The 16,062-nt window shown below is 42.2% G+C and overlaps 1 protein-coding gene across 1 annotated transcript; it reads left to right on the top strand.

The window, feature by feature from the left end:
* Nucleotides 1–1,614: 1,614 nt before the first annotated feature.
* On the top strand, nucleotides 1,615–14,035 carry st6galnac5b (ST6 (alpha-N-acetyl-neuraminyl-2,3-beta-galactosyl-1,3)-N-acetylgalactosaminide alpha-2,6-sialyltransferase 5b). Its single transcript, XM_047342786.1, has 5 exons — nucleotides 1,615–2,027; nucleotides 2,461–2,676; nucleotides 10,075–10,484; nucleotides 11,466–11,573; nucleotides 13,033–14,035. The coding sequence occupies exons 1-5, from the start codon at nucleotides 2,007–2,009 to the stop codon at nucleotides 13,271–13,273; spliced, it is 996 nt and encodes a 331-aa protein (XP_047198742.1). The 5' UTR covers nucleotides 1,615–2,006; the 3' UTR covers nucleotides 13,274–14,035.
* The last annotated feature ends 2,027 nt before the right edge of the window (nucleotides 14,036–16,062 follow it).

Raw genomic sequence — 16,062 nt, 5'->3', positions numbered from 1 at the left:
AAATGATTTCTTATTTCATGCTTTGCTTTGACATATAAATGATAAATCTGATTCAGCATTATTCATCACTCCTTGGTGACTATTTTGTGCAATCTTGTCTTATTACACATGGCGTAATGTCATATTGCATCACATTTCATTACATTTTGTTGTTTTTTAAATCTTGCATCACGTATTCTATACACAGTATCTGGCTTTCAGATTGAAAGCTAATTAGTGTAACGAGGTATTTGTTGGAACGTGAATAAATCTGGGCCAGAAACATGAAAAAGGAAGACATGCTGTTCCCACTGAAGCTTTTATGTAGGCTAACCCGATTTCTCTTTCAGCATCTGGTCTGACTGCCATAATCTCAGTTGTTTTAAATTGAGATAAATTACTTATCAGTTCCAACAAAGCCAACAGATATATTTCAGTTTGTGAATTGGACCTGCTCGGCTAATGAGGACATGAAAGTGACGTTCAAAAATGAACTCGGTGACGGCAGAGCAGAGGGCGTCTATAAAAAGACCTGTTCCCCGTTTCCCAGTATACCTCTTGACAGCTTCCAGTAAATCTGTCTCCCATGAGGAGCTTTAGCTGCTCGGGTTGCAGTGACAATGAAAAGAAATGTGTCCTGTCCTCAAATGGGATGTCCCAATACTTTGATGGCAGAAAAAAACAGGATGAATTGTCAGTTTGCTCTGAAGAGTATGTAACTTTAAGCAGTACCAAACAGAAAAGGTAATGTGACAGCATAAAAGGTTTTCACGGTATCTTAGGCAGAATTTATGAAACACTCTAAATTGTAACATCATTTTACTCTGTGCAGCACAAGACTGCATCTGACCTATAAAAGGCCATCACTGACTGAAAATAACTAATTTATGTCGACATATAAAAAAAGAATCATCCAGTGAGTCACTGCCACAAAGAGGAGAGCCCCCTTTCACCCCTGAAGTAATTAACTCATGTAAGGAAAAGTCTTAATAACAGAAAGTGCAGTTCATTTCTTATTCATCAAATATTCCATATACAGGCATGAGAATGATGTAAAGTATGACCTTGCATTGTTTTGTACAATAGGCTAAATGGTAAAAAGCCTCCTTTAGTTTTATCTTTGTATAACTGAAGAAAATTCTAACGCATCCAATTGTTGATGTGCACCTGCTCAACACCTGGGATAATAGTCTCCTGGTGGTATGGTTGTGTGTATGTGTCTTCTGCCTAACTGTGGTAACACGCTTTGTAGTTTTCATCATCTGAGTAAGTGCGGCGCATGTCTATTTTGAACAGAGGAGGCCCCAGAACGGAGCCTTGAGGAACCCCACATGTATGTCCAATCAGATGTGTAATTTCATATAGTCACAAATTAAACCCGGTCCTTTTGGTAAGATTCAAACCAAACCAAAAAGGTTTTTCTCACCATGAATCACAGCGACAGCCCATGTGATGTGAGGTGTATGAAATTCTTTCACAACAAGCCCTTGGATATCACAATAGTCATCATTTTTATTTATTTTTATTTGACAAATTTGCATTAATTTGCATACAATATGCTAAAATCATTCAAAGGAAGACATTTCTATAATTAAAATAAAGGCATATTTTCAAAGAATTTTACACTCCTGGTCTGTGATGCGTGGTGAGAAAACCTTTTTGCATGAAATCATACACGTTTTATTCCTAAAAAACACACAATTGACCACATGCTGGAGTATTGCACAGTACTGTAGGATAATCACTTGTGCTTGATTACCATGTAATTACCATAACATGAACTCACAGGAAACCCTGACAATGAGAATGTGAGCTGGTTAGAGTTGCATGTTTAGGACCATGAGGAAACTGAGGCTGAGGGAGGGCGTCTCTCCCTGTAGAGGCAGAGCATGTGTGAAGAGTAGAGGGGAGCGTTGGTTTCTGTCTCTGCGCGCTGATCCAGCTGAGGCTGCCGCTCAAGTGTTGCATGCTGAAGAGAGAGAAAGCTGTAGGATGAAGGCTCGACCTGCGAGAGGACACGAGGGGAAATGAAGATGAAGATAAGAGTGGTAATTATGAATGAGAGCTTCTGGAAATATCACTGTTATGTTCCGTTGTGGGGACATTTAATGTTTATTCTGTCATTGTATAGTACAGTGTGAACTAATGACACTTTATGGTGCTTGATTATCATTGTTAACAGTAGCGTTTGTATTTAAAATATTCCCATAAGACAACAAGTTGTTTTTTTAATTATGAAACATGAATTCAGAAGCCAAATTTTTTGCACCGTTCATTAAATCATGTTTCCTTGTTGCCAGAGCATGATAGTGGCTCAGCTGACATTTCATTTGCTGCCTTGCATGTGAAGCTGTTATATTGTTGCTCCTGCTTTGAAAGCAAAGTCCGAACAATGCTGCTTATGGCCAGTTTGGGACATAAATGTAGTGACATTTTCTAAATCAGTTACTCTGACTAGATGTGTTTCATGTGTCTCCTCAGTACCAAGGGGTTAGTGGCATCATCATCGTCACCATGGTTACCAGCATTATGTTGGTGTACAACAGCGGCTCCGGTGACAGATCATCTTCGTCATCCGCATCATCATCAACTTCCCGCCGGTTAGATGCTGCGAGTTCGGCCACAAAAAAGCCGGAGAGACTGCAGAGACTCACGACATCTACACTCGAGGGGTACGCGGGTGTCATGGATCATAAGGTAAATAAGCATCAGCACAGAGGGACAGATCTGACTCCTTATGCGATTTCTCCAATTTTGCATCGCTATCTCGGTGCACAGGTCCAAACTTGCATGAATGCCACAGAAATGAGGCGAAAAGGAAGCAGAAGATTTGTGTGTCAGTTTATGATATTAATCAAGGGCTTCGTCAGTATGTTTGGTTGTCAGTTTTTCATCTGTCCAAGAAATGTGAGATGCAGGAAAGTAGCACTGGTTGGCACAAAGAGAGATCACTCACCAACAACCACAGAAGCAAAGGGTTAAACCTCAGTTTGGTTGTGTGTCCCAACAAAAGCATATGGCAGGGTTTGGGCTGAGGGATCAGCTTTATGTGCATCAGGTGCCTATAGAGGGGGAGTGGGAATCCAGGAAATCTCCATGCTGGTGGGTGAAAAGTGCCTTGTGACTAAATATTTTGGAGGAGGCACAGAGAGGCCAACAGTGGCATAGTCAGTCTGGCCATCGGAACCACCGAGAGGAATCCTGGTGGGCGGGTCGCGGACATCTGGGGAGCTGGAGCCAATCCCAGCTGACATTGGGCGAGAGGCAGGGTACAATCTGGGTGGTCGCCAGCGTATCAGAGGGCTGACACACAGAGACAAACAACAACACACTCACATTCACATGGGACTGTGGGAGGAGGTCGAAGTACCCACAGAAAAACATGCAAACTCCTCACAGGAACTGGATTCAGACCGGGAACCTTCCTGCCTGAGAGTTGACAGTGTTACCCACTTCACCACCATGCCGCCCTGGCATAAACCAGTCCAATGGCATGTCATTATTTTAAGTATTATTTTTACATTTCATTATAATGCTTTTAAAACAGCATACTGTTTTAGGTATAACAATAAAGTTCTCCAATTTTGGTTGTGAAAATTGTTCAGCAACTTCTGTTGAAATGCTAAATATATGAAAAATAAGCTTCAAGGACTTTCAGCAATACTGTACCCTGTAAATGTACTATAACACCATGTAATCTCACTGGAGCTGAATATACTGTGGTATAGTACCATCTCTAAATTCTCTTTGTAGTTTACTCCATTTCTTGATTTATAATTAATGCGTCCACCATGAAATATTTAGCGACGAAAGCATTTAAAAGGCAATGGATTTCTACCAGAATGACTAACATGGGACATCACTAGTTTAATCTCTTGGCCATATAAGCACCACAACAGTCATTGTTACTGTAACGCAGGGGCCCATCAGTCAGACCCGGTGTTGCATGCAGCTCGGTTAGACAGATCGTTCAGGCTGCGTCCTCTCTGCCCTCGGTGAGAAATATATGCAGTGAAGCAAAGCAGAGTGGAAAGGACGTCGCGTTGCTGAGGCGGCGCCGGGCAGGAGAGGATTTGGAGAAAAGTGTTGGTCTCACTGCTTGATGATCAGTGACATGAGAGTGTGAGTGCTTTGGAGAGAGGTTTGATCCGGCTGAGGCTTGCTGGACTTGTTCAGCGATCCTCTGAGATGTCGAAAACCTCCATCCGGTCTCTTTCAAACCCAATGAAAAGGAAACATTCATTCATAGATTTTTCTTATCGCAGGAACTCTTAAGAGAAACGAGAGGCTGCAGCGTTGGCACATTTATTATTCACAATCCGTCCTGACCGTCCACCTTCTCCTGGTTGACGGCTGATGCATGATGGATTCACATTGTGACATTTTCATGCTGCTTAGTGTCACGATGCTGCTGCTCCTGCTGCACCCTCCGACAGAGCCAGGGAATGATTTAACCAAAGAAGTCCTGCTGGAGGGTGCAGTGGAGTGGGTGGATCAGTCTGTTCCCTTCAGGGTCATCTGAGGTCTGCTGTTGCTGGAGGGAGTCGTGGCTTCAGCTATAGCTCACACGCATTCAAACAGCACCGGTACACTGATGCCGACAAGCCCATGCAAATGGCCAGACACGTTAAAATTGTATGCCCCTCAAATGGGAGAATATCTTGCTTCACGTGGCTCAAAGTTGAAACATTTGGCTTGTTTCCTTCAGTCCTTCCGGTGCTTAATGGTGGAAAGGAAACAGAGAGGAGTGAATTAAAAACCCACAAATCTTTCATGTGAGATCAGACTTCAAATTTCCGGATATTTTGAGCCTAGTTGGAGTCTCTGTATTTATTCTCTTGCTCTCTTCCTGCCTTCTGCAATGTTTGCGTGTTTTCGTGAGATGTCCTCCTCTGGTATGTGTTTCTCTTCTCTGACAGGCTACAGTAATTGGAGCTGCAGAGTTGAATAGGCGCCTTCAAACACACGCATCCACGTCCACACGTTTTGAGTTTGAACACAGCCGCCACATTCCTCTCTCCTTTCTCCGATGCTTCGCCGATTTCAAAGAGATGCTGACCTTTGAAGAACTGTCAGCAGAATCAATCTACATTGCCCTTCTATACGCTCTAATCACAAAGACAGTGCGAGTGCATGGATGTGGACTGTGCAGGGAACCAGTTTATGATGTATCTACTTATTATGGACGATACCTTTCTGTTCTCTGACACCCTGTTAAGCAATCGGCCTCAGAGCAACAGGCATCATTAGGACGTCAGTAATGCACAAATAAAGTCCTGTACCGACGATGACCCTTCTCTTGAATTTTAAGCGGCGGTGTAGAAAGCAGCTCGTAATATGAGACGTTTGAAATGACAAAAAAATATCTATGTGCAAGATTACTGAATGGATGAGAATATGCTAATGTTTAATTCGGCTCACAGTAAGGAAGCACATCTAGCGAAACAGAGTGAATAGCAAGAGACAGAATTATGAACATCAGTTTTTTTTCAATCGCAAACCATTGACTGCATATAAAGATGGATGGCATGGTTTGCGGATGGGACAAAACTAAAAAGTCGAAGTACACGTCAAGATTTTTTTTCTCAAAGATGATTTCTGTCATTTTGATGATAGTGATGCAGGGGCGGATGTTTCATTCCACCGCATGTACTGCATATATATGTACTGTGTATATATAGCAGCAGAGAAGCAACACCCATTAACCTTGCTAAAGCAAATAATATGCCATATTTTAGTAGTAAGAAAAAACAAGATGCTTAACAAGAAAAATAAGGGTCTGAGAGCAGTGAGCCAAAGCACTGTGAGGCAAGGAGAGAGGGATGCAATCCATCAAAGCTTAAGAATCCTTTATTTTGCATCTATAGGTCGCGAACATGCATTCAGTGCATATTGTTTTACTATTTTATATTATGTAGACACTCATTACTTATGTTTACAATGATATTGAGGGCAACAACTCTCTTCAGGGGGGGGTTCCAGACCCACGCTGTCCACCTTGGGAAATCCGCCCATGCACTGATGTTTGTTTAAGTGTTCATTTTTCCAGTAAGTTTGGTTTTGATTTGTTGTTTAACGCTATGAAAACAGGGTGAAAGGTAATAATTGACATCTGAGACTGACTAACGATTGGTTGAGCACTTGTATCGGCAGAACGTCGATACCTTGGCTCTAATTGCTACTGTGCAGACTCCAGGGTCCAAATACACAAGATGGCAGCGTTTGAATCCGGGATATTTTGGCCTAATTTCTGGAAGAAGTGGAGACGCTTCAACCATCTTCAAATACTTACATGTCTCCCTCTGTGCTGCTAACAAGGCTGTGTCCTCGTCCTCCCTCCTCTTTGTCTGAGGATGACTGGATGAAGACGAGGAGCACATCCCCCTCGACTAGCCTGCTTCTGCTCTCTCAAACTGAGAGCAGAGAAACTTCAGACCTGCTTCTTGAATGTGTGTCACCAGGAGTAGCTTAATGAGACGTCAACTGTCAGGAGGGTTGCAGTGTAATTAACTGGCCTGAGAGAAAAGAAAGCAGCGCTGATCGTTAAACCCTGGCACCGCAGAACAGGCGCCGCTTGATCTACCTCTGCTCTCGCCTGAGCCATTAACCTAATTCCACGCACTTTAGAAAGTGTACAGTTACCGCAATGATCATTATCAGCATCTAAACAAATTTCTGCCTGCAAGAAAATACAGCTGATAATCTTTATTCAAGGGATAGTTCACCCAATAATGAAAATTCACTCATTATCTACTCACCACTGTGCTGATGGAGGCGTGGGTGAAGTGTTTGAGTCCACAGAACACGCTTTGAAGAAGCATTAGGGACGGTTCAGACCTGAAGTCGGAGCTGTTTCGTGTCTTTTGTATCTGATTTGTTCTTTCTTTGTCATCTGTGACAGACAAACTCAAACCAATAACAATAGTCAGGTGCCGACACAAACAGGTTTTCATACTGTAATCATTTCTCCTGTTCACACTGGCCGTTAAGAGATCCCCTCCTGATGTGCTTTCAATTTAAGTCATTTCAAAATATTTTTATTTGTAAGTTTGTTTGCAGAAATTGCCATGTAGGGTTGTTGCAGACATGCACTGCATAATATGTACTAAAACCTTATCCTTCAAATCCAAGGTTGCTAGGCCTGTTTTTTTTATTTTTTCGGTTTCTTAGCTCATGACTCCTCTCTGAACTCTAAAATGTTTGATCCTGCAAGTTGTTTTCCTTTCAGGGCTGCACTCTACACTCGTCTTAAACTGAAAGGGGTGCAGGCAGATGCACTCTGGATGCTCTGGTGCAATATTAGTGGCTGACTGATGGGGTTTGCTCTGAAAGCAATTGTGATTGTGGGTTCCCCTGGGAAAAGTATAAACAGGATTAAACTGATGAGGCTGGTGTCGGTGTGTAGGCAGTAAGTGACTGGGACTGGAACCAGAGCAACACTCCTTACCTTTTTCTTCTGCTGCCCCTCTCAGAGTAAAGCCATGGCTTTGAGTAATCCAGTCAGCATCTCATCAGAGGTCGCTCTTTAAGGTTGAATCTATTTTTTTTTTAGATCGTTCTAATCCAGGAAAGTGTATTGCTTATGAGGTTGTGCATTATTGATCAAGGTAGACAACCCTCTGTCTGCATGATAATCTGCAGACTGAGCGTGTCAGCAAGTGCTCAAGGACCCCTCTGCCAAGGCTGATCATGAGCTGCCTGTAATATGAATTTGATTACTCACTTGTTAATTTCATCATTCATTCACCCTTCTGTTGGTTGTATCCTCCACTCATTGCCATATGATATATCTATCCATCTGATTCTGAAAACCTGCGCATCAGCATCACTTTTTATTGTTTCACAGGCACTCTAAACTATGAGACCATCCATGTAACTTTCAATTGCCTTTTACCAGTTTAACACATTCCCTGACTATTAAAATGATTAAAACCTGCTCAGGAGTAATTGTTTGGACAGTGCCCGGGGGGGGTAATGCTCTCAATCCACTGCATGAAGAAGAAGAAACAGGAAAACGGGAGTGTGAATTTTTTCCGATGTCAGGGAGGGTGTGTTTGTGCAGTGCAGTGTGTAATCCACTCCAGCCTACCTGTTATTGAGGGAGGAGGTGTGAGCACAGAGACACACTCCTACAGGAAATGGCGTCTTTTGGGCAATGTGTCGGGAATGAAAATTCCTGTTCCTCCGTGCATCATCAGAGTGTGTTTGTGTGTGTGTGTGTGTGTGTGTGTGTGTGTGTGTGTGTGTGTGTGTGTGTGTGTGTGTGTGTGTGTGTGTGTGTGTGTGTGTGTGTGTGGTGTGTGTGTGTGTAACAGAGGGATTACAGCTGATTCTGGATCTAGACACTTTAAGACAGTTGCACACACTTGCCAGAGAAACGTGATTGTATTACATATCGTGATATCTAGAGACACATCGAGCTCTGCACACACACACACACACACACACACACACACACACACACACACACACACACACACACACACACACACACACACACACACACACACACACACTATAGGTAATCATTCAGCGTGGGGTCAGAGAGACGGTGGGGGAGTATTATAAATAGCAGTGGGAGCAGCACAGCCTGTGGCCCTGGTAATATCACCTACATGTATGCACGTACTCACAGACACACACACATACACACTATCACCTCAGAACCTGATGGAGTGTGAAGCTCGGAGCACAGTTCAGAATGTCAATGTAGCTCTCCATTAAGGTTGGGAATAATTCATGTGAACACTCTCTGGGTTTTTTTTTGCTGTTGGATCATTCATTCTGAGCTCACCTTCTTCTACTGTGAGAACCTGGTTGGACATAACAACATATCACATGCCAGCAGCCGTTAAGAGTTCAGACACACCAGGAGCTGCCAGGGTTCAGTATCTTGCCCAAGGGCACGGCATGCAGGCAGCTTATGGGCTCTTCTTTAATCCATACCACATCATCACCAAGTTTCATGGAACTTGCACCATCTTGATTTCAAACAAACCAACAAAGTTATTGATATGGGTGAAAACATAACTTTCTGGGTGGAGGAAGGCCTGAAAAGACTGGATTTGAAATCCAAACTTTTGGCTGCATTATCAGTGAGACTTTAGGTTAAGCTTGGGGGAAATGCTGTCCTGTCTGCATGGTTTGTTGTATATATAGACTTTAATAAACTTGGCCAGGGCCACATTTCAAGGCCAAGCCAAAAATTTGCGAGCAATAATTGACCTGGAGGAAGTTGCAGATTCATTAGAGCAACTAGCTTGGCTCTACATATAGTGATATTGTTCTGATGATTAACTGTGAGTGAAATGTGTCAACAAATATTGAATCTGCTGTACAGAGGATGACTCCTCCTGACTTTGGTGTTCCCCTGAGGTTTTTATTTTGCATTGCCATGAGGTTGACCTTTGTGGTTTTAAGTGAAATGGATCAACACATTTTCTGTGATTAAGATCAAATGAGTTTGTGTAGAGTTTTCTCTGGATACTCTGACTTCCTCCCACAGTCCAAAAACAGGCCGGTTAACTGGAGATTCTGAATTGTTTCTGTATGTTGGTCCTGTGATTGACGAGCCACCTGTACAAAGTGTAGCCCGCCTCTCACCCAATGTCAACTGGGATTGGCCACCAGCCCCTCAAACCCTCAAAGGAGAAGTGGTAGAGATAATAAATGGATGAAATGATTTAACTCTTATTGACGTTCGCTGTTCTGTATAGTTTCTTTTCTTTTTCCTCTATCTGCATGTGCATGGAGCAGATTCATTTCCGATTTTCTCGCAAGCTGGAACGATTTCCACTCGCACAGACGTTTCAATTCACACCAACCCACACAAATTTGCATATACTTGTGTCAGTGACTATAAAAGCAATGATGCTGCATCTAAAATTGGTGTTTTGTCTGAATACATGGCTAGTCTTGTTTAGAAAGCTTTGCATAGCCTTTCATATGCCGAGTGTAATATCTAAATAGGTTCTATATAAAAAAACATAACTGGTTGGGTAGTGAAAATCGAAATGCTTGAGAATACTACAGTGGATAAAAATTGTCTGCCTTCAGTATTCTCTCATTTCCAACCTGTGCCCTTTACCTCCACAGTCTCTGAAGATGCGTTGCAGTACTTGTGCTCTGGTGACCAGCTCGGGTCAGCTGACTGGGAACAAACGGGGTGAAGAAATCGATCGCTCTGAATGCGTCATCCGCATGAACGATGCTCCAAGCGAAGGCTACCAGCAGGACGTCGGCCAGCGCACCAGCCTGCGTGTCGTAGCACACTCCAGCCTGCAGAGGGTGCTGCGGAGCAGACAGGAGCTGCTCAATGCCAGCCAAGACGCAGTGTTCATCTTCTGGGGACCAAGCAGCTGCATGAGACGGGATGGAAAAGGTCACGTTTACAACAACCTGAGGCTGATAAACCAGCGACTGCCCAAACTAAAAATCTACATTATTTCTCGGAGCAAGATGCTGAAGTTTGATGAACTATTTAAAAAGGAAACAGGGATTGACAGGTGAATGTCCACTGAATGTCTTGTCTCTAAGAGGTTTATATTGGAGGGACATAACTGAGACAAAGCACAAACACAAAAGAGGGGCCTGCAAACATCGTCACACACCGCAATACTTTGTGAAAACCCTTATATGTGCAATAATAAGTTCAAGCTGCCCTCAGAGAAAATAATGTCCAGCACTGTTAGTTTGTTACAGATACAAACAAAATGTCTACTGAAAGAGATGGAAAAACATGGTAGGCTGAATATGAACTAATAAAAAAAAAACTGAAACAGTTGGGGTGTAAAGATTCTGAGACCAAGACCAAAAGTGTGAAATCAAGTTGAGCAATTGAGCTATGGTTACTTTTCTAATTTGACAAACCCCATTTTTCATTTTACTATCAAAGTAGCGAAGTAGGGAACATTTACAAAATACATTTTTTTGGCATATTTCCTAAAATTGTCACTTTATTCTGAGTACACAAGGCCAGTAATATTATTCTCTTTGTCACTTCTGACTGCAGCATTAACACAACAATACATGGAAATCATAAAATTATCATTCTATTCAAAGTTAGAACAAGTTGTATATCCTCTCAATACAGGATTACACATTACACCTATTTTATTGTCTTCCAACTGCATGTGTCGCATGACTATTTTGGTCTACTCGTGATCATGCCTGTGGTAAAAGTTGTTTCAGTTTAATTAGCTCAAGATGGATTATAACCCTGATATTGCAGAACCCCCTCGAGCTCATTCAAGTCAGCAGAGTGGGAACATTTTTTTGTAGAAACAAAGAAAGTCTTTCTTTTTGCCTTCATCTATATCTATTTCTGAAAACTGGAGCTGACTGATCAGATAAAATGTAAAAACAAGGCTTTGCAGCTTGTCTCATCCAATCATTCTGTTTCATAGAAGGAGCCAACATGCTCTCTGTGTATTTGCACACTATCTTTATGGGTTTGCTAGAAAGGGTGATGCTCTCTTGTCTTCCAGGAAGATTTCCAACTCCTGGCTGAGCACTGGCTGGTTCACCATGGCCATAGCCCTGGAGCTGTGTGACAGGATCAACGTGTATGGCATGGTGCCCCCCGATTTCTGCAGGTAGAGTCATATTATTGTTTGATCCAAGGTTTTCAATTGCCCAGCTGGATTAAAGGTGACAGCATGACTCAACAGAAACACATGGTGCACAGATGAAATAGCTTCAGAAACTCAGTGCATCTCACCACAAGTAGGACAAATATAATACTAATACGAATATGTGGCTCCAGCAAACCATGCATTGTTCATTTATTCAAATGAACAAAGAACAATCAGGGTCCCTTTATAGGTGGGAGGCGTAATTCATGTAAATACAAGTCTCGATGCAGAGTGGTGCATGTGTGCATTTGTTTACAAGCAGACAAAATGAACGGACATTCTCAGAAGCCAAAGAATCCCCTGACTGACCAGGGAGAGTCATTTTATTGGATTTTAAACAAATATTCAAATTTGTCTTACATTCAGGTGAATATTTACAGTAATAACTCAGACATTTAAGTAAATATGATGAAGCCTATCACATAAAATACAATGCACATCAATTAAAATAAATAATACAAAACCATAAAACCTGCACTATATCATTTATCTCCAATCCTCTGCTGATTCATTTTGGGTTGTCTTATTTTTATCTTAGTTTTGTGTTTCGCGTGTGACGTCGTATTATAAAAGGAAGTCTGCAGCAAATTTTGAAGACATCCAGACTCTTTTGAGCGCTCACTCTCTGCATCACGCTGTTTCATCTATTGAATTATACATCCCAGACACCGTGGAAATGCCTCCTACCCCAGGACTTACATTTATAGTTTGTCACTTCCTGTTTGAGCAAGTGGGGCAACTAGTGCATGAAGAGGATGGGACGCTCTCTTCTGCCGCAGCTTCACTCTCGGTGATTTACCGTGTGCTGACAATGCGAGTGTGGCTTTGACATAGAAATCTGGTCGAGTGCATCTTTAATGATGTCGTCAACTGGTAATGACAATGTAACATTTATAATCCCTGCAGTGGCAAATTCAGGAGGCTTTTATTGCAGTGTAGTCCGGCTGCTGAATGACTGTGATTGCAGCACCAGGGAACGCAATCATTTTGACATTTTGGAATAAAAAGAACACGTCTCACTGAATGGGCTGAAAATACAATGCTAAGTCTTTTAAAATGCCTACAATGCAACACTCAGGTGCACTGGAAATAAGAGAACAATTTGGCAATTTGGTTCTCATGTGACGAGAAAGGACAGTTTGAGGGAAGTAACTCTCGTGTCTTCCGCTGAGCTTCATGTAACTGAAAGTATCAGAGCAATGAGCTGTTGTATAATGAAAACATCTTTTATCCCACATTCTTCTCATCTGTCTGGTTTTCTTTGTTCTCATCTCCATCTGTGACTCACTTCCTCTCCTCCCCTCCTCCACCCCATCTCATAATTATCCCCACGCTACTTCCACACGCATCCCTCCACACACTTTTGACTTTCATGCCTCCTCATGCTGTACTCATCTCTCCTCTCTGCTCCCGTGTACAGGTCCTCCTCCCATCCCTCGGTGCCGTATCATTACTACGAGCCCCTGGGGCCCGACGAGTGCTCCATGTACCTTTCCCACGAGAGTCAGAGAGGAAGCCACCACCGCTTCATCACGGAGAAGACAGTGTTTGCTAACTGGGCCCGGGCCCTCAACATCCACTTCTACCAGCCGCACTGGAAGCCCGCAGCCATCATCGCCAGCATGAACAGCTCGTGCGCTCCGGCTCCTGCTGGATCCTGATTCTCTCTCCGGAGACGATCCTAAGAAGTGTGGGATATGAGTGTGGACAGTTTCCAGTGTGCAGAACCCCCAGTCTGGTCAATGCACGTGGCAGCAACAGGACTGAGCGAGCGGCTGCGGCTGTTAGACGGAGGCCTGTACTGTAAGCAGCTTGGCAGAATGGGATCATTGCATTAGCAGCACAAAGGCTCAACAATGGTATAGAAGTGTAACTATTATAGGATGGATTTCATGGAGGCCGGCTCAAGTGTGTGTTTTGACTCTGTGTAGAGCTGCCTTAATAACGCTCGAGCCGTCAGAGAGCGGACACATGATGAGACAACACATTTCATTTTTTATTTAAATGAATTTATATTCTACAGCCACACACAACAAATTGTGTTTTTTAAAGCTAATTGTGATATTTTTAGAGTCACTACGTTTAATTTTTATCGTTTCATTTATACGTTTGTACATTTTCAAAAAGACAAAATGAATAGGAAGACAACAGCACATATGTATATACATATATATAATACATTCTTTTCATACATGTCAAAGATAAAACAAGTCTGTCTATTGCAGTAAGCCAGTTATACCGAGGTGTGGGGTATAATGTTATACATTTAAGGAATAAAGGAAATACTAATAGAATTAAAAGAATACAAACCAATAAAAAGGAGAAGGAGTTGAGTTTTTTGACATAAGTCCAGGTGTTAGCGGCTCTTAGAGGTTGACAGGTTTTCCACTTTGTCATTGTCAATAAAAGAAAACTAGATCTTGTCTTTTTTTTTTCAATGTCTCAAACTCATCATGACGTAACTGATCAACCTATTGATTTGTTTAAAGCTTCAACTGATCATTAGAAATAAACAGTCCACTTCCTCAAGATATTTAGTGCAATGATATAAGTCAGAGAAAAGCAACCGTCACAGCAGGGAGCAGTTAGTGTTCATTGTATACATATAATTATATAATCCCTCAAAACTGTTGTTCTTAAATTGTCTATTGATCAACTATGTGAATAATCAACTAATTGTTGGATATGAACGCTGCCATCTTGGATTTGGAGCCAGAGTTTGCACAGTAGTGATCAGTGATCGAGGTCCCGCTTATACATGCTCTCAACCAATGGTAAGTCAGTATCAGCTGTCAATCATCACGTTGAACGTGTTGGAAAAATGAGCACTTGAACATCAGTGTGATAAGAACGACCTAAAATGACAGAAACAATATTTGAGAAAACATTTGTTGACGTACAGTATACGTTGACTTTTTAGTTTGGTCCATTTCCCGTACTCTAACATGGAGGAGGTGGGCTTTATCACCTGTACTGCAGCTAGCCACAAGGGGGCAATCAACTTGATTGGGCTTTACTTTTGTTGAGCTGTCACGTCATCAATCTTTATATATAAATATAAAGTCAAAGATGAAATGAAGATATCAAATTAAAAAATATAATATAATTTCAATTTTGACATCAGTATGTTTCTAAAATCCGAGCAGCAGCCCATTCTGGAAGTAATGAGCTTATATTTGTTAAAATATCAACTTGAATTTCTCACTTGAATCTGGTCAAAAGATTGGTGACTTTAAAATATTTCAAACAATTGTAACAATGTGAATATTTAACCCACAGCTATAAATTTTAGCAGAAAGATCCTTGAACCTCTGTAGGTCAGAGCAGATGGCCCTTGGTCAGAACGGCCCTGGCAGCCTGATTCGTCCTGTTATGTTAAAATGAGAACAAGCACTCGAAGGCGTTTTTTCCTGACCACAGAGCACGTCAGCCGCTGTTAAATTAATACTAATGTTCACAGCCTCTTCAGTCCTGACACTCAGGTCTCTGTCTCCACCTCTTCAGCATACAGAGGGGGGCTGGTTGTCAGCAGGGGATTATAGTGCACTATCCAACCACATCTCCAGGGTGAGGGGAGCAGCACTGCTGCAGAATCCAAGATGTGCCGTCCTGCGGGGAAGGGCACTGACTAGTGCCTGTTCCTGCGTTAATTCAGGTTTTTACCACCGGAGCCTGCACTCAGGTGGAATCTTAATGCTGTAAAGCTCTCAGGTGCTCGCAGAGAAGCCCATGCACTGCTGGGCCGTCGTGCTAAGTGCGCTCGCTGCTCCTCAACAGATCTGTGTTGTGTGGTTTGCACACTGAGCACTGGCCCTTCATGTAGACAGGTTGGAATTTAAAGACTTCAGAGGATGAACTGGCTTCTACTGAGTCTGATGTTGAGATTTTAAACAGTTGCTTCAGGCAACATTGGGATTTTCATTGAACTTCGAAACGTCAGGAGCGCATACGGTTACTGAAGTGCTCAGAGCCAGAAGGGCACACATCTATGCACGAAATTTTCTAAATTCACTAAAACAAACAGGTCGATACACATGTAGGCGATATTACAGGCAAATATAACAGAAGAGGATCAGGCAGACAATAGCTGAGTAATGAATACTAGGAAGAATAATACTAGAAAAATGACAGGAACGCTCTTCACCGGGAAATGACACAAGGGAAAAGATTAAATACACAAAGAGGGGCAATAAGTCCAGTGGTGGAGGAAGTACTCAAAGTGCAAATTAATAAAAAATCATGGCAGTGTAAAGCACACGAGAGGAGGAAGTGAGCTCTGAAACGAGAGGGGTGGTTAGTGACATCAAACAAAAACCTAGAGATACAGAGAATGGAAAATACTGAGGGGTTCCTGACAGGTTTAGATACAAAACTAAATCAGGACGTGTAACATAAAAGAATAATTAGATGTGATTACAAAGAGAAAAGCATTGCTATTCATTGTGACATC

Source organism: Hippoglossus stenolepis, chromosome 14 (genome assembly GCF_022539355.2).
Source record: "Hippoglossus stenolepis isolate QCI-W04-F060 chromosome 14, HSTE1.2, whole genome shotgun sequence".
NCBI lineage: Eukaryota > Metazoa > Chordata > Actinopteri > Pleuronectiformes > Pleuronectidae > Hippoglossus > Hippoglossus stenolepis.
Note: the sequence above shows the minus strand (reverse complement) of the source record. Positions and strands in the feature narration are given on the sequence as shown.